At 35.0% G+C, this 23468-nt stretch overlaps 2 protein-coding genes across 11 annotated transcripts in view; one reads left to right on the top strand and one right to left on the bottom strand.

Moving 5' to 3' along the window:
• Positions 1-23468, top strand: part of Rnls (renalase, FAD dependent amine oxidase) — a 312949-nt gene that overhangs the window by 91745 nt on the left and 197736 nt on the right. The gene's annotated exons all lie outside the window — the stretch shown is intronic.
• Positions 9547-23468, bottom strand: part of LOC104848840 (transmembrane protein 70, mitochondrial-like) — a 50648-nt gene continuing 36726 nt past the window's right edge. Inside the window, 2 exon segments of the mRNA XM_010605018.1 lie at positions 9547-9861; positions 9863-10210. Coding sequence (XP_010603320.1) covers positions 9547-9861; positions 9863-10210 — 663 coding nt within the window.

The following is a 23468-nucleotide window of genomic DNA, read 5'->3' as shown; positions in this document are numbered from 1 at the left end:
ATAACAAACTACTGTGACCATTTGTGGACAAATCTTTGAACATATATTTCCTTTTCTCTTGAATAAATACAAAGGAATAAATAACTGGATCATATAGTATTAAATGTGTGCTTTTTTTTTCTTTGTATCAGGGATCAAACTCAAGTCCCTGTGCTTGCAAAGCAGCTGCCAGAACCACTGAGCTAAATCCCCTGCCCAATGTATGCATATTTTTAAATAAATTATCAAATTATCTTACAAACTATTTTACCATTTTACACTCCCATCAGTACTATGTAAGAATTCCATTTCCTTTTCCTTCTTGGAAGCACAAAATACAATAAATCGCTTTCATTTTAGCCAGTAGGTATGTAATGATAGCTTATTTTGCATCCATATATTTTCTTTGTTAAGTGTCTATTTGAATCTTTTGTGCATCTTTACCTCTATTGTTACATTTGAATTTTGATAGCTCCGTATGTGTAGTCTAGAGCCCAGTCCTCCTTAGATGTGTGCTTTGAAAATATTTTTCTCTCCATCTGTGACTGTATTTTCTTTTCATTTGCAGTATCTTTTGAAAGGTGGAAGTTTTTCATTTTGAAGAAGTCCAATTTATAAATTTGTTCTTTTCTTCAGAATTAGTATTTTATTAGATAATAACTAGGCTATTTAACATCACATTTTATTACATTATTTTAGTATATTTTTGTATTTATAAGGAAATGAATTCTTGATATCAAGATTTGCATTCAGTCTGTACGCACTCATTTAAAAATTTATATGTCCCTATTTTTTAGACATAAACTATTATCACCGGCAAACTTAATTTGCTAGTAGTCCTAAACTAGAAAAAAAATACTGATATCAGGGCAATGTTTCTAATGTTAACTACAAATTACTTACAGTATTTGATTGCTTCCTTAATTGCCTAAAAAGTTCACCCAAACTGACATCGCAATGTCTACCATAACTAAAGAGAAGAATGTCATTGATTAGCAGTGTTGGAGTAAGTTGCAGGGGACCCTGTAATCCTATTTCTGTTTTTATGGTCACAATTTTGATATCATGAAGATTTTCTCAAGCTTTTCTCAAGATGGACTATAGCTTTAAATATATGACCTGTTATAAGTTAATTCTTATATATGATGTCACATACATAAAACTTTATGTTTTATATATAGATGTCCAGTTCTTTCAAAACAAGTTATTGAACAGACAGTTTTTTTACATTGAATTGCTTTTGTACCTTTGAGAAAAATCAAGTATCCATACTTGTGAGTGAGTCTATTTCCAAACTCTGCATGTTTTCTATTGCTCTGATTATCCATATTTATAGTGTCATACTACATTGATTTTTGCACTTTATAATAAATCTTTAAGTAGGTATCTGTCTAACTTTATTCTTCCTTGTTGAGTCAATTCTGGGTTCTTTGACTTTCCCTATGGGTTTGAGAATCAGCTTTCTTAGCTACTACAAAGAAACTTGGAGTATTTATTGAGATTGTATTGAATCTTTAAATTAATTTAGGAATAATTAATGTCATGACAAATTTCAGTTTTCTGACTCATGAAATAATACGAAATTTTTAGGAATAACTCATAAAATAGGTAAGATATATGCACTGAAATCACAAAATATTACTGAGCATATTACAGACCTAACTACATGGAAATATATACCTCAGTTGGCTATTTAAAGTTTTGCTATGCTTTATTTACCTTGTTTCTCCCCACCCTCCTTTGAAATGAGATATGATAACTTTAAAGATGTTCTGTGTACCTCTACCTCTACCTTCAGATACAAATGAAAAAAAGTGATTGATGGAAAGTTTAGAAAAGTAGCATTTATAAATAAATTATTCATAGAATCATTATTTGCTCTCTAAATTAGACACTTTGTTCTTTCTCTTCATCCATTTTCCTGTCTTTTGGCACTTTTATTTCTCATTATCATCTTCTGTACAGGTATAAGTGGAAAGAAGAAATGAGAATTAACTCATAAAGACTTTTTTGCTCTGTTATTAAGTCTTTATAGAAAAAGAGATTGAATGCTGTGTTTAGAGATTTTGCTTATCCTTCCTGTCCCCATTCTGTGTCCCTCATTACCATGGATGAGTGAGGATTGGCAATAGTGGGAAAGTACAAATATGCACATTTAAATATCAAATGCTGCTTTCTTAATCTGTTAATGTGTTTTATCAGTGAATACTCAGAACATATGTGAAGTGCCTTTCTCAAGAGGGAAGCCTATCTTTTTGAAGAAGAATTTATCATAATAACAGATTTAGAATTTTGAAGTTGGTTAAATTATCTAATAAAATTGGTTTGGTAGCTGTTGAGATTAAAGCAAGCTATAAATGACTCCCTCGTGAAATTTTGCGCTATTCATCCTTCATCCTTAAGATTAATAAATCTATGAAAGTTTGTGTTTCGGTTTTCATCTTGTCAAAGTCTTGGTATGAGTTATAGCTGAAGTATTAAGACAATAATTTGAAAGTTCATAAATATCTTTAATAATAATTGAAACTGTGTCACTTGGGTACAAGTAAAATACAGATTGTGATGCACTTTTCCTGATTATTTTCATTATATTTCATGTGTTTGTTAATTTTCCAAACTGAGTAATCTGCAAAAGATTCTCAGTTATTATTACCCATTTGTAAGGTTCTCATGTAACATAGAATAAAATTCCTTGCATATTAGAAAGTCTGAAGGAGGTTTTTTTTTTCTTTATTTTGTGGTACAAAGTCATTGATTCTATAGTAAGAAGTAATGTGAACAAAGAGCATCAAGCAAAGAAATGGAACTCGAAAAATGCCAAGACAATTGTATTTGATCTTTAAAAAATGGAAATATAAAAAACTAACAGAACAGTTAAGAGTGCCAAGAAAGACTAAACTTATTAGACTAAACAAGGTCTATGGCATGTATCCTGTGATACTTAGGAGATCTGTAAATGTTACTACAGAACCAGTAGACAGAAGTGAGAAAAATCAGTTGACAGGATTTTTCCAAATAGTCTTTAGGAACTTTATTCATATTAGAAGGAAGAACTAAAAAAAAATTCTTCAATTGTTTGCTGAGAACTTACTGTGTGCTAAACCCTGAAATACAGAGGTACAAAGTTGAGAACTTGATCCCAAGGACTTCTAACTGTAGTTGAGGGTGGGACTTAGAAAATCCTCTTCCCCAAAAAGGAATTATAGAGCACAACAAACTACCAACAGCAACCATTTAAAGGATATAGAGTCTAACAAAGTTAAGGCAAGATTTATGGTTGAGAAACTGTTGAACTTTGAATCTCTTTATCAGGGAATAGAAGCTTTATTGGCTCAAGATATTTGACCACATCCTTAGTCCAGTCATTGGCCAACCATTAAACTGTACAGTCACAAACGTGACCCCTAAGAATCTGGGTTTAAAAATCTAAATAAGATTACAAGAAAATGCTGCACAGGGATATCTGATGCTGTGCTCCATAGGGAGACCGGTTTCACAGACTAGACCGAGGCAATTTCTAAACAAACAAACTGAACAAAAAGTACAAGAGAAACCTGTAACAACCTTCAGAAGGAAAAGTCAGAATCCAGAGCTGTTATATTACCTACAATGTTCAATTTCCAGAAAAAGTGAGAAGACATACAAAAAATAATGTTAGCAGGAGGAATGGAAAATATATAGGTTAATATAAAAGATTCCATAAAATATTTTTCATATATCATAACTTTTTTTAAAATATTAAAATTGTATAAAGCAATAATTATAATTGCTAATCCTCTAACAATTACATTGTGATTGTATAAATAATTATTTCATTATAATTGTTTATTAATTTCTTACTGAGTTTATATAGACATGTATATGTATACACATATATATGCAATAATACAATGAGTGGGAAGGAGAATCAATGAGAAACAAATTTTCTGATTTTATTTATTCTTTAAAAAAACTCTTCAATTTGTTGATTTTTTTAATTCTTTTTTTTTCTTCATTGAGTTTATTGGTATATTTTACTTATACAGTACAGTTACATTCATCATTGGGATCTTGTACTTTACATGACAGGTCTTGGTTCTCATTTTTTCCCCTTGTCCCTGCCCTCCCTTCACTCCCTCTTCCCCTCCCCATTTACAAACATTTTATTTCCATTTTTTCATTTTCTCCTATTTTTTTCCTTCCCTTGTTACCTTTCCCCTACCCTTCCAATTTGTTGATTTTTTTTTTTTTGTATCATTCTCTTAGTCTCCGTTGCATTGATTTCTGCTCTGATCTTTATGATTTCCTCCCTTGTACAAGCTTTAGGTTTCTCTTGCTCTTCTTTTTCTAGGAGGTTAAGATTCAGCATTAGGTTATTTATTTGAACTCACTCTGTTTTCCTAGTGTGGATATTCATTGCTATGAATTTCCCTCATAGAACTGCTTTCATGTGTCTCATAGATTCCTGTATGTTGTACTCGCATTATCATTAAATTATAGAAATCTGTCTAATTTCTTCTTTAATTTGCTCTGTTACCCATTGGCTGTTCAAAAGAGTGTTATTCAATTTCCATGTGTTTGTGAAGTTCTTGCAGTTTCTTATGCTATTGATCTCCAGTTTAATTGCACTATGGTCTAATAATATACATGGGATAACTTCAGTTCTTTTGTATTTACTTAAACATGTTCTATGATGTAGTATATAGTCTATCTTTGAGAATGACCCATGTGCAGCCGAAAAGAATGTATATTCTGATATTATGGGGTGGAACACTCTGTAGATGTCCATTAAGTTAATTTGTTCAAAAGCATGGTTCAGTTCTAGTATTTTGTTGTATGTTTTTTGTCTATATGATCTGTCTATTTGTGACAGTGGGATATTAAGGTCCCCCACTACAATTGTATTAATGCTTATTTGGTTTTTCATGTCCCTTAATATTTGTTTTGTATAATTGGGGGCACTAGTATTTGGCACATATATATTTGTTATTCTCATCTCTTCCTCTTGGATTGTTTCCTTTACCAGGTTGTAGTGACATTCTTTCTCTCTCTTAATTAGTTTTGGTTTGAAATTTACTTTGTCTTCAAATAAGATAGCTATCTCTGCTTTTTTGGGTTCCTGTAACATGTAGAACAATTTTCCATCCTTCAGTCTATGAGTTTCTTTTGGAACTAGGTGTTTTTCTTATATTCGGCATATTGTTGGATTTTGCTTCTTAATCCTTTCTGCCAGTCTATTTCTTCTGATTGGTGAATTTAGGGCATTAACATTGATGGTAATAACTGGTATGTATTGATGTATTATTGCTGTGTTATTTTCCTGTTGTACGCTCTTCTTTATTTTTCCCCCTTTCCCTTTAATTTCTTGTCTTTTGGAGTTGCTCTGTTGGGCGTCCTGGAGTTGTGACCTTCATTGTCTTTTTCTAGGATATTTAAAAAAATTGTTTGTAGTGCTGGTTCAGTATTCCTGAAGTATTTTAGATATTCTTTGTCATGAAAAAAATCTTATTTCCACATCAATTTTGAAAGATAGTTTTCCAGGATACATCAGGCTAGGTTGGAGGTTGTTTTCTTTTAGAGCTTGAAATACCTCACTCTAGGTTTTCTTTGACTTGAGGATTTGTGTTGAAAAGTCTGCTGTGATTCTGATCGGCTTTCCTTTGCATGTGATGTGTTTCTTTTCTCTAACTGCTTGTAGTATTTTGTTCATCTGTTGGATTTCTGGGGTCTTGATTATTATGTCTATATGTGGATTTTTTTTTATCATGGCTGTTTGGAGTCCTATATGCCTCACTTATCTATATGTCAAATTCTTTTGCTCTGTTTGGAAAGTTATCTGTCTTTAATTCTGTCAACAGTTTTTTTTTTTTTATGTCATTTGTACTTTCTCCTGCTTTTTTTATGGACTCCAAACAATCTTATATTATTCTTCTTTGCATCATCTAGGAGTTGTTGGATTGATTTCTCATGGTCCCTTAATATTTTTAAGAGATCTCTCTTTTCCTGGCCACTGACCACCATCCTGTCTTCTATATCTGATATTCTGTCTTCAGATTGGTTCAGTCTGTTGTGTATACTTTCAATAGGGTTTTTAATCCCTGAGTGTCTGTTTGAATCTGTTTCATTGATTCCATTTCTTTCCTGTGTTCAGCATTCATAGTTTCCATGTCTTTCCTATGCTGAGCATTCATGGCTTCCATCCTGGTCCTGAATTCATCTATTTCTTTTTATCACTTTTTGTTCTAGAGACTCTAATCATACCTTTTATTCTGCTCATCATCTGTATAGTTCTCTGGGAAATTATTTCTGTTTTGAATTTTTCTAGAGACTCATTCATCTGTCTATTTGCTTCCTGTGCTATAAGTTCAGGGTGTCTAGGTGGTTGATTATCAGACTTTTCCACCTTGTTTCCCCCAGGATTTGCCTTTGGTAAGCTGGAAGACTGTGTCTTGCTTAAATGTCTTTTGCTTTCTATTATTGTTGCTGGTACAGTCCTTGGTTTAATTCCTTGACTGATACTTCACAATTATGTATTATAAGTTTCTTAGCCAACCTTATCAAAAAAGGAATGAAAAGGCTCAAATCCATGCAATTAGGAATGAAAAAGGTGAAGTCATGACAGATCCAGCAGAAATCCAGAGGATCATCAATACCTACTTTGAGAACCTGTACTCTAATAAAATGGAAAAAACAGAAGAAATGGACAGATTCCAAGATACATGTGAATTACCAAACTTGAATGAAGAAGATATAAAAAGTCTAAACACCCCAGTTGCAATCAGTGAAATTGAGAACATAATTAAAAATTTACCAACAAAGAAAAACCCAGGTCCTAATGGCTTTACTGCTGAATTCTACAAAACATTTAGAGAGGAACTACTGCCACTACACTTTAAACTTTTCGGTGAAATTGAAAGAGAAGTAATACTTCCAAAATCATTCCTGGAAACAAGTGTTACTTTCATTCCAAAACCAGGGAAAGATACAACAAAATTCAAAAATTAGGCATCTGAAATGCACAGATATTTCTCAAAGAAGTAAATTCAGAAAATAAACATATGAAAAAATGTTCAACATCACTAGTTTCTCGAGAGATGCAGATGAAAACAACACAGATTTTACCTCACCCCAGAAAGAATGGCTGCTCTCATGAAATCAACCAATAACAAATGCTGGAAGGTTTGTGGGGAGAAAGGAACCCTCCTTCATTCTTCATTGTTGGTAGGAGTGCAGACTGGTGAAACCACTGTGGAAATCAGTATGGAGATACCTCAGACACCTAGGATTAGAAGTCCCATTTGACCCAGCTATTCCTCTGCTGGGTATCTTTCCAAAAGAATTCAGTCCTAGCACAGCACTATATGCTCACCCATGTTTATAGTGGCACAGTTTGTAATTGCTAAAATTTGGAATTGCCTGTCAACTGGAGACTGGATAAAGAATAATTTTTTTTTTTATAAAATGGAGTACTACTCAGCCATAAAGAACGAGAAACTGGAGATATTTATAGCTAAGTGGATGCATGTTAAGGTCATATTCTTAAGTGAAATTAGTAAGATACACATGTGAAAATACTAAATAGTTTCTCTTCTTTAAAAAACTAAAAGTTTAGTGGTGCATGCCTGTAATCCCAGCATTTGGGAGGCTGAGGCAGGAGGATCATTGTGAGTTCGAGACCAGTCTGGACTACATAGTGAGTTCCAGGTCAGTCTCAACTACATAGTGAGACCCTGTCTCTAAAAAAGAAAACTAAAAGTGTAATTAAGGATCAATATGCATAATTGATATTGTATAATAGGAAGAAAAAGTCTAAAAGAGTAGAGGATATGTGAAGGGTAGGGGAAAGGTAAAAAGGGAAAAGAAAAAATATGAGAAAATGAAAAACATGGAAACAATATCTTTGTAATCAGGGAAAGATGCAAAGAGTGAAGGGGGGGCAGGGGAATGGGGAAAAAATAACAACCAAGATAAGTCATATAAAGGTGCAAGATCCCAGTGATGAATGTAACTGTATTGTATACCTAAAATGTACCAATAAACTTTAAAAAAAGAAACAAATTTTCTGTAATCACTGTAAGACCATGTATTATTTGTCTACCATGGTTTATGAAAGAATGCATATTTTAACTATTAAAGAATTTATTGTTAAAGTAATTCCAAATATGATTATTAAAATTAATACAGAAATTAAAATAGTGCACTAAAAATATATTTATCATACACAAAAATGGCAGCAAAGGAAAAATAGAACCAAAAAAAGGAGAGAAAACAAATAGCAAAATGAAAAATGTAAATCCGACCATGTTAATTTAATGTGAGTAATTCAGCATCTCAGTCAAAAGAAAGATATTGGCAAACTAGATTTTGAAAAATAAGACGATGCCTGCAGAGGCTATTTATTTATTTATTGAAAAATAAAAAGTATTCTCTTTATTCTAATTTAAATGAAGGAGGTGCTTAATGGTAAAGTTCAGACAGAGAAGCCTTTCTTCAGTATCCCCAGTGATGGCTTCTGCAGCACAACTGTATCGACCCTTAGCAAATAGTATTCCTTGAAGGAGAAGGCTACTGTTGTATCCACAGTTTCTTCTTTCAGAGCTCTGCAGCAAGAGTACTCATCATCATATCCTCTGCAAATAACTCCTTTGTGTATTGGCAGTTTCATGGAGTGGAAATATATATAGAAATTGAAGCATAACTTTTTAAAGTCCCTCCTTGGTATGAAGAAAATATACAGCGTCCCAGGTGATCCCTTCTATATTAAATAGAGTGTAATATTAATTGAAATAGGGAATTTCTTGTTATCACAGTAGGTGTACAAAATATTTGCATTGGAGGAGCTGCGGCTCCGGTGGGGCTAATGGCTGCAGCAAAATCAGTAAAGGAATGCAAAATGGCTGTCTGCCTGCTGGAGAGCCAGAGGATCCGGTAGATGATGTAAGGCCTGGAGCTCACTGCAGAGTCCGGTGCAGGTCTTTCTGTTCCTCACTATCTGTGCTTTGAAGAGCAGCAGTATCTGGTGAACTTGTTTCCTGGTTTTGCATCTTGTGAATTTATTTCAGTGGATTAATCCATTGATGAGTTCACAGCTGAATATGTTGTTAGGAGTTGAAGCCTGATTGGAAGAGGTGGGTCACTGGGAATGTGACGTGGAAGGGGATATTTCCCTTGCTCCTTCCTTTCTCTCATAACAGACCACAAACTATACATGGACGTTCTTATTTGGGCAACAGTGACTCTCAAAATGTTTTTATGCGTGAAAAGAATATTCATACACCTCGAGATATCTAAACATAAGGAAAAACACAACACTCCTGTTTGCTTCTGACATCTGATTCCTAGTTTAGGGGCAGTCACACTTACATCATCCATGCATATAACAGCATGTGTGGATCTCACACTTTTTAACAAATATGAGACCTTTTTTATCTTCAAAACATAGCTAATTCTAAGGATCATTCTCTGAGAATTAATAGAAGCTCTGATAGTTTCAAATCATTTTAACAATGACTAACAATACAAAAGTAAAGGCAATCTTACACCTGCAAATATGAATTACACTGAAGCACAAACATAAAAACAGCAGGCTCATTTCTCATCCCCAAGCTGTTTCTTTTCACTGTCTTCTTCTATACCAAAAGTAAATGGTTTGTCATAACCCATTAGATGGTTATAATCTTCACGGTTTGGAAAGAGCATTGTTTTAACTAATAGTGATTTTGTTTTAGCATAAAATGTGGTCAACAGATGTGTGCTATTTGGAATCTTCATGTCATTTTGGTGAAACACTGTGCTCATTTCTGAAAGCACAATATTGTAAGTAATGGCTTTATAAGTGTATGTTTTGGCCTCATGGTACAACCAAATGACAGTGCCTTTTGAAACAAAATGAAGCACTGCTGGGGGTAATCACCGTAAAGCTTCTGATAACACCATAAAATAGGATTTGTAAAGGCAGAGTTCCAAATATAGTATTGCTTTGTGAAAAAAAATGTATGGTAGACATGCAAGTCTGAACCCTTGTAGAATAAGAGAAACATTTCAAACCAAACATTGCACGGGCCAAATTCCCAGTATAAATCAGCCTTCCATCTTCTGATTTGCCAAGTTGTGCGTGAGAATATGAGAATATTGAACACATCTTTCCCAGCAAGCAGGTATCTGCACTTGCCTGGGCCACCAAAGGAGGTACACAGCTCCCTGCAGCCCCATGCTCCCAGTGCCCGCCCACCCTGAGGGCCCACTGCAAGAGCTGCAGAGACAATTTAATTTCAAAGTCACAGATCAGTTTTAAGTAAGTGAATGGATCAAAACATACCAAACAAAGAGTAATCATAAGAAAGCTGCAGCAGTTACAGTATGAGACAAAATAGAAATTAAGGTAAGAAAGATGCTACAAAGAGGCATACTTCATGATAAAGGATTAGTAGGTCAGGAATATGTAACAACAATTATAAATATATATACGTTTATGAATAGAGCTCCAAAATATGTGAGGCAAAAGCTGACAGAATTGGAAGGAGAAATGAACAGATTTTAGAACTGAGTTGATTAATTTTGATAACTAAAAGCAAATTATTTTGATGTCATTAGGTGTGTCTTTGTATTATAGCACACCAACATAATTTTCATTGTTAATGTATGCCACATACATATGTGTTCATTCTCACCATATACTCAGGTACACAAACATACAGTAATGAACAATGCTGACTTCAGTCCTGTAAGCATCTTAGAAAAGTATGAATTTGACTAAAGTTAAAGAAGTAGGAATTTATCTAAAGTCTCATAAAAGCATTAGGACAGGATGAAATTGACTAAAACTTTCTCCGAAAGGATAATTACCAACCATTAGGCATCTACTTCGAAGAACCTATCAAATTCAGCACAAAGGTATGTCAAAGAATTTGTACTTAATTGATTAGCTAGGTAAAAGAATTCAGAATATGCTTACAAGATTTAAAGGTCCTATACAAGGTGACATTTCTCATCCTCTCAGAGGCAAAAATAAAATAGAAATATATTGTTAATGAGGAAAATAAAGCCTGTGCAAATTACGTAATATTCCAGAAAGGAAAGTACAATACGAAAACTCCATAATATAAAACTATAGTAGATCAAGGATGAATAGGCATAAGTTTACTAGCAAAAGAGCTCAAACTAATAGGTGAACACATGATGAATGTACAATTTTGTAGAAAAGTAGCATAATGCAACAATTTATTATAAAGAATATGCTGTACAAGTTCTAAGGAAGAAACCTTTTATTATGTTCTGTTGATGAATTTGTATTTATGTATTACATTTACTTTTCTCCTACCACCATATTTCTTTTAAAAAATAGAAAATAAAAGAATGTGCAGAGAGAGAGAGAGAGAATAATGACTGATAAGAAAAAAATAATTAAGAAATGGGTTTCTCATAAGGCCAAAGACAAAGAACATGGATTACTTTTCTCAAAATGGGAAAGGCTAAGAAATATCAGTCTAATTTTTAACATAATAAAAAACTATTCCAAGAATCAACTGCTCTTATTTCTAGTTCAAGTTCTTTTCTTAGATAATCCAGTGATGGTGATAATGGTGTTACTCTTATTTCTAAAATTGACATTAATTTTTATGCTTGCCTTTTACATGGATTACCTAATTTAACCTTCACAATCCCCCTAAAAGGTTAATATGCAAATTAACTCCATTTTTCAGATTGGAAAGCTGAATATAATTTTCCTTAGGTGTAAAGTAGGCCATTAAAATATGTACTTCTTACTATTTCAGGTAGAAACATGAAAATGCTTTGCAGCACTCATGTCATGAAGGTTTATTTGTTTTATGAAAATGATAGGAATTAATTATATAGGATGCTTACTGCTTGTTTAAGACAAAGTAAGGGGAAATTAGAGTCAAAGAAAGGATATTTTCTGCTCTGTTATAATTAAAGCCAACAAGAAGTTGTTGAATACTTGCTATATGTCTATCTCGGTTCTGTACCATGATAGAATTATATAAATTTTTTAAAGAATCAAATGTATTTAAGGTCCCATTAATAACTCTAGCTAACATTATTAAGCACTTACTATGTGCTCATTTACACTTAATACTAATACTAGTAATGGTTGTCATTGTTCATTTTACAGATGAAGAAACAGAAACTAGTTGATGATGAAAGTGGAATTCAAACCCGGGTACTTGGGCTTGAGAGAATGAATTGGTGAATAGATAGATAGATGATGACAGACAGACAGACAGACAGACAGGGTGAGGACTATAGCTCTGTTAAGTCAGGAAAGAGGGAGAAGTCAACTTGAGCCAGTTTGGACAAATAGCCTCAGTGTCCTTAAAGAAATGGGCTTCCATAGTCAAAAGATGGTAGGGAGGACGTAATAAATGCTCTGTGCAGGGATGAACAGAGCACATTTGATGTAAACAGTTATTTATTAATTTATCCATTCAGTGAGCATTCACAAACCTCTTCTAGGCCATTCCCTGTGCTATTTTCTAGGATATGAAAAAAGACCAATTAAGAGTTTAAAGCACTCAATGACTTTGCTGACTGCACCTGCAATAGTGCAGAAGTAAGTTGAGATTCACCTACTATTCCTGATTCTAAATAGAGAAGGAGGAATGAACCGATCTGAGGATGAGGAAAAGGAAAAGGAAAAGAAAAAAGATGTTACAGAGGAACTATGAGGAGAACACTTCAGAGTGACAAAATTGTTATCGTGGAATGTCCAGCAAGCTGTGGGAGTCAGAGGGTTATAAGACATGAAGTTAGAAAGGTGAGGTGAGGATAGAAAAGCCCTGGACATTGTGAGTTTATTTTTTAATCTGAGGGATTGGGCAGTGGACAGAGTTCAAGTGTGTCAACCTGCCCAAGCATCATTAAAGACTAGAGGGAGGTAAGGGAGAAATAAATTGGAGCTACATATTGGAGATCCCTACATAAAAGGTGTTTTGAATGAGGTTTTGAGCCTGAAGAGATAATCAGTGAAGAAACATGTGATATGATCAAACCCAGTCACATAGTTAAAATCAGCACTTGAGCTTCAGGTGATGAAGTTCTGGAAAGCTGGAAGTTGGAATAGAGAGGAAATGATGAGTCTGGCAGAAATATTGAAGATATATTAACAGATATCACAAACTGCTTTGATAGAAAAAGTGAGAGAGAGGAGTCAGATGAGTTCATGTTTCCAGCCTAGGAAACTTGGATACTAGGAGAACTGTGGCAAGGAATGTATTTATGTAGGAAGAGGTAATCATTTTTTAAATATTTGAGAGATAATTTGAGAACCATTTTGGAATGGATTTTAAAGATAATGGAACTCAGTCCACAAAAAGAACTGAGACAGCTAAATCTCAAATGTTGGCCTTTAATAAGTGATCAAACAGGGCCTGGGATTTAGTTCAGTGGTTCCACTGCCTGCCTCTCAAGAGCAAGGTCTGAGTTCGATCCCCAGTACCCCAAAAAAAAAGTGATCAGTTAAAGATCTAACCTGGATAAACATTAATATATTTGAAATAGGCACTGGACCACTTGGCCTCTTTAGATTCCATGCATGAATGCATCCAACAGACTTGTGTTACGGAACCTCCAGTCAGTACTGTGCATAGCAGGTAGTGATGTAGCTTAGCAAACAACGGCCTATACTCTCCGATCAGGCAGAGCCTGGGTCCTAGTTAGCTCCTGCACTGGAGTCCACTATATAGCCCTACCCTCTATAGCACTGCAGCCTCCAACCTGTGAAATAGAAATCATGGTAGCACCCATCCCATGGGAAGGTCATAAAAATTAAGGGTTAGTTATGTATGACACCTTTTGTGTCAGACTCACAGAAGCTGCCACCACTGTCTTACGTCATCTTCAAATCTCCACCATCATTGTCATCTTTGTCGCTATTATCTGTTGTCCCTGTCTCATCGTCGCCCCAGTTGTTCCTGTTGTCACCGTCATCCTCAATCCCGTTGTCCTTGTCGTATCCACCTCACTTTCATCTCCATCATCACTCTGCTCCCTGACTTCATTATCGCTATCATCTGCATCGTCTTCCTCATCCCGTCATTTTAGTCTCCATGGTAGAAATATTGCAAGGTCATAGATACCTGGTTAGTTCTATTAATTTTTCTGTGCATATATCTTGAATATCACCACTTGGGAACAAAGTTACATATGGAACAGTTCCTGGATGCTGGTTGTTAGTTACCTTGTACCTTTTCTACTTCTTGTACTTGTAAAAAACAGATAGCTATCTATATTTAATGATGCTCAAATAATTATTCTCATTTCGGGTCAGTCCAATAATTTTAGTTTCATTTACACTATTCTTATTTAATTGCTCCAAAATGCTGTATTATTGTTGCTTTTTTTTTTTTTTTAGCTTTTATGTAAAAAGCACACAGCAAGACATAGGTCTTGTTCAACAGTTAATTAAATTAAAACAGCCAACTTTACTATTTAAGGAACAATGTTGCCTTTGCTGTTTAACCATACTTTAAGTTTGCATGTCTTATGAACATCAGTGTTTTGGCAGAAAATGGGAGAATTGTAATCCATCTCTGAATGGTTTTGTGCAGGTTTTTTAGAAAAGATAATGGTAAGAATTTGGCTATCTTTTCACTATGGCTAAATACCTACCTCTTGGGGAAAAGGATTTTATGTTGAAGATGTGTTTAAAATGTCAGTTTACTGAGATGGTTTATATTTTAAGCTGATTTTTACTTTGAAATATCACAGTATTATTTATTTAGAAAAATGGCTTTGATAAAAATTAGTCAAGAAAATAATGTTGCTTTCAGCACGGCATGTTCCTAATATTCTGGTTTTAGAGAATGGGAAAAACCTTATTTATTTTTGCCATTATCCTCTTGCTAGTAATATGTATTCTACAAGGGTTAAGGGGAGTGCTAAGGAGGGGAGGCAACTGCTCCTCTGTAATTTCCATGGACCAATCCTTTGCAGACTGCCATCAATCTGTGATAAGTCAGATATTGAGAGTATGTCCTTAAAAACATTTACACTAAGTTGACTTCATTATAACTACTGTGATATCCAAACTTGTGTTTTTGTATTTAACAAAAATCTTAGTCATCAATTAATTAGAAGTTTTAAAAATTAAAAATCTTTAAACTGGGCATGCCTCTAATCCCAGCACTCGGGAGGCTGAGGCAGGAGGATCGCTATGAGTTCTAGGTCAGTTTCAACTGCATAGTGAGACCCTGTCTCAAAAAACAAAAAACAAAAAAAAAATTTTAACTTTCAATTTTGTAGCAACAAAAATATAAACTCTCATCTTTTGCCACATTGTTTTACAGAGCACTAGTTTTGTGGGAGATCAATAGGTATTCCATAAAGGCACATCCTATTTTTTAATAAGTTTGAGAGTAACTTATATAAAATAAGTCATGTAAATTGTTATCTGAAAGACTCCTCAAGGACTGTGTGGTACACCTCCAAGTAAGGGTAGGTTAGCAGAGTCTCCTGAACTCACCACTTCAGAAGGACCTAGAAAAGTAGAGTGGAAATATGAAAAGAGTTCATATTTCATAACTATTTTTAACTTTTTAATCATTTTATACAGATTTAGTATAGCACTGTCCTTTTTAAAAGTTTATTTTCCCTTTTTAATATTTGAAACATGACTTATAATGTTACCATTTTTTCTAATTCCATAGGGTTTTTTTTTTTGCCTTTAAATTAAAAAAACTGACAAAGTACACAAGAAGAGACAAAGTTCTATCTTCTAGAAATCAGAGGCCATTTTTTTGTGTGTGATGTCTGAGTTTTCCCATAGAATATGAAAAAAACTCTGCAGTTTTTATGAGAGTTATCATGAAACTCTTGGAAAAAAAATACTTCCTGGTATAAGAAGGTAAGATTAGATTGCTCCCCAGTACCCAAAAAAACAAAAACAAAAACAAAACCCAAAAAAACAAAAAGAAGAAGGTAAGATTAGAGACTGGAAGGACATCAGAATGAATCTGAACTAAAAAGGTTTTTTAAAGTCATAGAAGGTAGAAGAAAATAAAGGACGACTGAAAGTTAAAAACAAATCACTGAAAAGGTACTTAAGTAAAATGAAAAAGTGGTCCTTGAAATGCTATCAAATGTCAGAGCTCTAAAGGAAAGATTAGTTTTAGGAGCAAGTTTCAGCAGAGATTGCGTAGCTTTCTAGTAGAAAGCTTTCTCTTATTTTAGCCAGCACATTCAATGCCAGAGTCCTTTCTCTGGAGTTTGATAACATTAAAGCAGCTCTGTTTGTCGCTGGCCATCATTTATTTTAGAGAGACATGAAGAAAGCGAAGGGTGGATGAATATCCCAGTGAAATTGGGCAGGCTCAGTGCACACAAGGAAATGTACTTTCTTCTTTGGAAAAACCACAGTGGAACACCTGTGATCTCTTCTTGTCTCTGTGTGCCCAAGCCTTTTGATTTCATTATCACATCGCCTAATGTCGTTCTTTTGATCCTCTTGGATATCAGCTTCAGCTTTCCTTTGCTGCTCTCTGCACTGTCTTCAGAATATACATACTGCAGTGTGCCGTTTTAGTGGGTTGGGGGCCTGGGAGCTGACACCTTTACTTTCAAGAGCTACTTTTTATTTCTTCCTTACCTGTTTTTGTAAAATTTCTTGGACTAGGTGTCCTATTTCCTACCCACTTCCCCTCTCCTTAATCCCAGGCATCTGGCTTTAATCATCATGGCGATAACTATGGCTGGCGTGACTGAGTGCTGCACCTGCACAGGTTCAGGGCTTAGTGCTTAGCACACGTGACTTCACAGGATCCTATAATAATCCTGAGTCACAGCTTTCTCCTACTGAAATTTTATAAATGAGATGCTCTCACTTAGACTAAGCAATTTGCTACACACAGACACCTATTGACAGACCTGGGATACAGCCCAGGTCTGAATGACCTCAGTGTGTTCTCATAACTACCTTGTTTACTCAAAAGTAGCAGAAGAAATGCTCTCATTTGAACTTCTCAACTCAGAAAGGTATTATTGTAATACATTTAGTGCACTCTTAACTAGGAGCATCACCACTTTCCAAAGGGGCGTTCACAAATTCAGAGGGATATTTGGTGGAGGAAACACTAGAGATGGCAATGGTACTAATATTTAATAGTGAAAAGAAAGAGGGGTATAGGAGTAGGAACTGTCTTGAAATGCTGAGAACTACTTATCTCAACAAAGAATTATCTTGCCTCAAATACCAATAATGCCCCATTTAGAAACAATGATAATGGATGGGAATCTAATAATGTACTCAGAAAGCCTAATTCCTGAATATGAAGCCATAAATCAAATTGCGATCTGTCTAGCTCTAAAGTTTATGCTTTTTTTTTACTCAGTTGAACTTTATCTAACAGAACATTAAAATATTATGTATAATTTGATTTGCTCACAAAATTATCATATTTTATATGCAGCATCTCAAATATAATTTATTTAGAGAATTGTTAACTAACTTTCAGATTGAGTGCTCTTTTAATACATTTAATGGAGATAGCATGGATCATAGCGTTTGCCAGATTTTCAGAAGAATAGTAAAACTTAATGAAAGAGATCATCAAAATTATATTAAAGAAGGCTGCATATTCAGGAACACGTTGTCTTCTGCATTGTCAACAAGGAATGTAAATGACTCATTTAGGAAAGGAGGAAGAAAAGAAAGGCAAAAAGAGAAAGAAAGGGAATGGGAGAAAACTAAATGAAGAAAATGAGAGAATAAAATTTGATATTTGATTCGCCTCATATACTGAGCATAGAGCTTCCAATGGCAATGCAATGAAACTTCATTTTATAAATTCCTTTGCATTTTAAAAGGTTGCCAAAATTTGAGGAAGATTCTCTACTTCCTATATATTCTTTCAGTACACTTCTTTCCAAAATACACGCCATAGATCTATACACTAGCACATGCTCTGTGTCTGCAGAATTTAGTTGTGCTTTTCTAACAATAAGACCTATGCACCATTTCTTTTGGCTCCCTAGAAAAATGAAATAGTAGTTTCACCCTCACTCACATTCCTACTTTGAAACACAAGATTCTGCTCTTGAATTGCCTACAGGAAAAGAAAAAGTGTTTCTTCATATTTTCCTCCTTATTTTCACAATTTGAGATATGTTTAAATTTTAACTGTAGTTGATTTTCTGGGCCCCATAGAGAAGAGAGAATCTCAAACTTTAGAGGTGACAAAAATATCTGGGAACTTGTAAAAAATGGAGACTTCCAAACCATATTCTAGAAATCGATAGTTCTTAGGGAAAGATTAATATATTTTGTAATGACTTCCTTCAGGTGATGGAGTATGTAGTTCATGAACCACACTTTGAAGACAATTAGTTTGGCATTAATAAGGCATAATAAGGTGACTAAATAATATATGAATGTATCTGGAGATTATCCTGACATCTCTATTTCTGTCAACAGAGCCTTTCATCTATAACCACATGAGTTTATAATCCTAAAATCCTGAAACCTTTTCATTCCTGTCTCCTCTGTCCATCCATCTTCAGCAACTTTTGACAGCTTTTTGTGGACAGTTCTTCATTTTCCTGACTATTATGCTGTTTCAAGACCTCCTGTCTCATGCCTTATTGTCAGGTTTCCTGGGTTCCAGACTCTTCTTCAACTTATCTTTAAAACCACTACCAGATTCGTCTTCCCAAAACCCATGCTTATCTGCATTTAAGACTTCCAGATTTGACTCAACCTACTTTTCCACTAAAATCCCTTCCTTTCCTTCTCTGAAAGTATACAGGTTCACACTCTTTTCCCTAATTATTTTCCCATCTTCTTGTCTTTGCTGCTTCTATCTCTTTCTCCCCTGGGCAGGAAAGCGTCAATTCAGCAGTCTTTGATTATTCACACCCTGTCTTCAGGAATATCCCTTCTATCCAGTCTTGGAAGATAATCTCTGAGCCCATGGAATTTATTCCTGGTAAATTGGTTTTGTACTTGTAAGCCTGAGGCCAGAATTTACCTTTCTAAAGTGAGTGCGTGACTATAAAGATAGTTTTTGTGGGATTTTTGTTGTTGATTCATGCTAGGAATTAATCCCTAAGCCTCACACATACTAAGCATGTGCACTGCCAATACACTACATCCCCAGCACAAATGATTATTTTTAAGGAAACACGTCTTGTTTTAAAAGGTGGGCCATGCTTGAGTAGTTTGAGTAGGTACTTTTATGAAGACAACGTGATTTTTTTTTCTTTTTTTCAATGTGATTTTTGATAAGGGGTGTTTTGGCAGATTAAGGGGGAAGGCTTTAGACTGAATACCTGGTATTCAAGGGGACTCTGCCTTATGTGACTCATCCCCAGTGATAACGCTGGACACAAAGGTGCAGGTGCTGGTAGTTTCTTTGTTTGCAGTATTGTACATATTCATCACACGTTGATGCTGGGAGAATTAGGTGTGTCCCCATGAGACTCTGTGGGGAGGTAAACCAAGGAGGTTGCATTTGATTTCTTCTGGACTTTAAAACCCATGCTCACTTTCCTCACTGACTGTAATCTTTATCCTTTAACTGTAAGAAACTGTAACATTCTGGGATCTGTGAGGCCTTCTCGTCACTGAACATAAGAGTGGTCCTGGGAACCTCAAAACTAAGCTCACGGTACTGTTCTCTCTGTCCATCATATGGTCTGCAGTAGTAAACTTTATCATTTCACTTTCTGCGGTTTGATTTACCCCCGGCCAACTGGCATCACACAGATGTATGGTCTGCCTCAGGACTTAGCTTCAGAGGTCGTAGTAAACTAGCAGTATGTCCAGTGGCCGTATCATTTGCCACACTTCATCACGTAGTCATCGTATCAGCCCACACCACATGAAGAAAGGTGAGTGTAGTGTAATGAGATGTTTTGAAAGAGAGGGACTGCATTCACATAGCCTTTATTACAGTATATTTTACATTTCTCTATTTTGTTACTATGGTTAATCTATTATGGTTAAATTATAAATTAAACTTTATCATAGGTATGTGTGTATGGGGAAAGTAGTATATATAGGCTTCAACATTTTCTATGGTTTCAGGCATCCCCTGGGGCTCTTGACTGTCTTCAAGGGTGTGTTGAAAATCCTCTTCCACCTTGCCTTGTCAGAGGGGCAGCTTGATGGCTGGAAAAACCTTTCTGAAGAAAAAAAAATAAGGCAGTGTTAACAAAAATCTAAAATAAGTGTGTTGGTGACTTAGCAGTTCTCCTTTTTGGAGTTTATTCCATAGAAATTCTTATGTAAGGATGTAATAGTGTATTATTGTCCTGTTGGTTCAACAAAAGTTGCTTAACTGATAACACAATTATCCATTATGGAGAATAATAGTAGGCTAATAATCCCTCAATTGCAATAATGATAAAGCCTCCATTACTCACAGGTTGTTTTATTACAGCTCTGTAGTAAGTACATTATTTATATGTTTCACATAAATTTACAGAATGTTTTCTATATAAATACATTATACCTACTCAGTCAAACACTGAGGGATCCACAACTTAAGTAAGTTTATATGGCTAAGATCTGTAGGACTTTAATACCAGAGAGTGGTTAATAAACAGTGACATGATGAACATCACACACATATTAATTTTAAAAATTAAAATAAAGTATGAAACCATTTGAATGTCACTATTTTGTAAACTATATGTATGTGTATACACATTTACATAGCAACAGAATGCAATATTTATTTTTATGGAACAGGTAAGAAATAATCACTCCTGACACACAAAAGCAATTAGATGATGAATTTTACTGTCCTTATGCAAAGAATATAAAACAGAGAATATAGGTCTAAAATTAAAACTAAATATGTATATATGTACTGACAAGTGGGGAGGTTCTCTTGATTCTAAATTTTGGGGAATAAAAAGATAATAAGATACATTTTAAATGCTACTGATAAATTTATGAAAGGAAAGACTATCTGGGTCATTTTTCAGATCTATTGAACAGGTAAAAACATTATATTTTAAATATATGAGACTATTTTTAAATATATGAGATCAATATATATTAAATATAGGAGACCACGTGTGTGTATAAGTGACATAATAAAACATAGAATTTTATTGGCAGAAAGTTTATAAGTGCAGCAAAGTGCAATGGAGAAAATAACAACCCATAGATAGATCCATTATTCCTTAGAACAGCATTTCTGTGCTGTTCTAATAAGAGTTGTATCAGCAGAGATGCTAGCAGGGTTTTTTCTAAAGAAAAAAAAAAGAGAAAGAGTTTAGTATTAGGTTAAACTTGACAAACATTGTATACTGGACCCTCTCCTTGTAATATATGTGCTCTCACTGCTGGAAGCTGTGAGAGTTAGCAATCCGAACTTGGCCATTGACAATTCTTATAATAAAAAAGAATGGTAGCTCTGCTGGTGGTATTTCTGATTTAAAGAATCTGTATTCCTTTAAAAAAATAAAAAATCAGAGTTGTATGGAAAAGAAATATGAGGCAGGAGGATCTCTGCAAGTACAGCTGGAAGGCTGTGTGGGGCCTGTGGAAACTTTGATGGAGACCGGACCATTGACATGCATGATGCCTGGGTGGAAACAGTGATGGAGAAGTGGAAATCACCAGACTTCTCCCCATGCCAGAACTCGTCAGTCATCCACTAGGTGTGAAGACCTCAAGACCAGATACCTTGGAGGTTACAATGACTGAAGAAGGATGCACTGCGTACCCCTACCCTGTTCTATTCCTTTGCTGAGCCACTGAGGCTGAGTATGACAGCACTGAATAAATACCTGAAGCCAAGCTGGGAAAAAATGTGTATCATGGAAGTCTTGCAGTGTAGCCCTTTCTTTAATTCAGTATTTCTTAAGTTTTATGTGTGATTGTAACTCTTCTGCCACCGAATTGGCTATACTTGGGCAGCACATATAGAATGTTGCTTCCTCCCTTGTCATGGAACCTGGTCACTGGCAACAACATTTTTCTCATCTCTCTATCCAAAGATGCATCAAGAGCTTTAACTTATTTGTCCCACTGTTTGTACAGTCAGACAGAGTTCCAGAAATGACTCTGATAAGCTGTACCTGAGGCACACGCCCAAGTGTCATTATGTCCTGGAAAAAGAGACAGATGCCCTGATTGATCAGCTTGGATCTCTGACTGAACACTGGAGCCAAGAAACGTAAATCCATGATGACAAGAATGGTACAGATTGCATTATTTGAGTGAAGACATTGTAATGCTGCAGGGAAGAGAGCAGAAAGGAAAGAACAAAATATGAGATGCCTTACTTTTTTTTTCTGTACCTTTTGTTGAAACTATGTATTTTATATAACAGGTGTCCATTCCCATATACTTTTTCAGTTAATATAAAATAAAAATCTATTTTCTACTGACTTAAATTTTCTTCAGAAACATGAGCTTTTGGACATGCGTATATTCCATTTTATGAATGAACCATATTTTAGTTAACTACTTCTCTCTTGTTAGGCATGTAGCTTGTCCTCAGTTTCTACTACATTAAAAAGCTCAGGATACCAATGATGAATGTAACTCTACTGTATACCTAAAATCTACCAATAAACTCAATGAGAGAAAAAAATCAGTTTTAGCCAGGCGTGGTGGCACAGGCCTGTAATCCCAGCACTAGGGAGGCTGAGGCAGGAGGATCACTGTGAGTTCAAGACCAGCCTGGGCTACATAGTGAATTCCAGGTCAATCTCAACTATATAGTGAGGCCCTGTCTCAAAAACCAAAAACAAACACACAAAAAATCAGTTTTGCATAGTTTCTGACATCTTCTTCGTTCAACTCAGCATTCAGATTCATAAAACCATTTTACACCATTCTATTCCAGAGAATATAAGAGGGAACATGGTTTCCTAGAAGTGTAGTGATGACCATTTCTTTCTGTAAGATTCTTTGGAGTGGTCCAGAGCAGCTCATGTGCAAGGAGAGGAGTTGCACATTGGTAAGTGCAGGAATTGCTGTGGATTAGAACAAGGTTTATTTGATGAAAGAAGCCAGTAGCTCTTTCAGCAGTTCGGTAAAGGCAGATTTCAATATCCCTACCAAAAACATGTCCAGTTACAAGAGCACTGCACATAGGAAAGTCGAAAGCTGTAGTTCTTATCAGTTATTTATAGGTCTCCTAGTCTAGATACCACTTACCAATCCAAGGACAGTTTTACCGTAAGTCATGTTGACTAGTTGTGAACATAGTTGACTTACTCTCTCATTAGATTACTGGATAATTGAAAGTTAAATTCTTAAGCAGAGCTGAGGAGAGCATTTGTTAACCCTTTACCCCAAAATATTTTTAAACATAAATCATTGTCGAAGTGTGTGGTTATTTAGTTAAACCGAATCCCAAAAGGTCAGATTTCTGAGTTGAAGAGAATAGGTACTTAAGAACTCTTGATCCATACAGCTGAACTTGTTTTCCAGAAAAGTACACCAAGTAAATATTATTAGCAGTAAACTTCACAGGCCCTCACCTGACTTTTCAGCACCATTTCTGTCACTCTGTATTGAACAACTTTCCCTCTAG

The sequence above is a fragment of the Fukomys damarensis genome, unplaced genomic scaffold (genome assembly GCF_012274545.1).
Source record: "Fukomys damarensis isolate Sample0158 unplaced genomic scaffold, DMR_v1.0_HiC HiC_scaffold_20, whole genome shotgun sequence".
In the NCBI taxonomy this organism is placed as follows: domain Eukaryota; kingdom Metazoa; phylum Chordata; class Mammalia; order Rodentia; family Bathyergidae; genus Fukomys; species Fukomys damarensis.
Note: the sequence above shows the minus strand (reverse complement) of the source record. Positions and strands in the feature narration are given on the sequence as shown.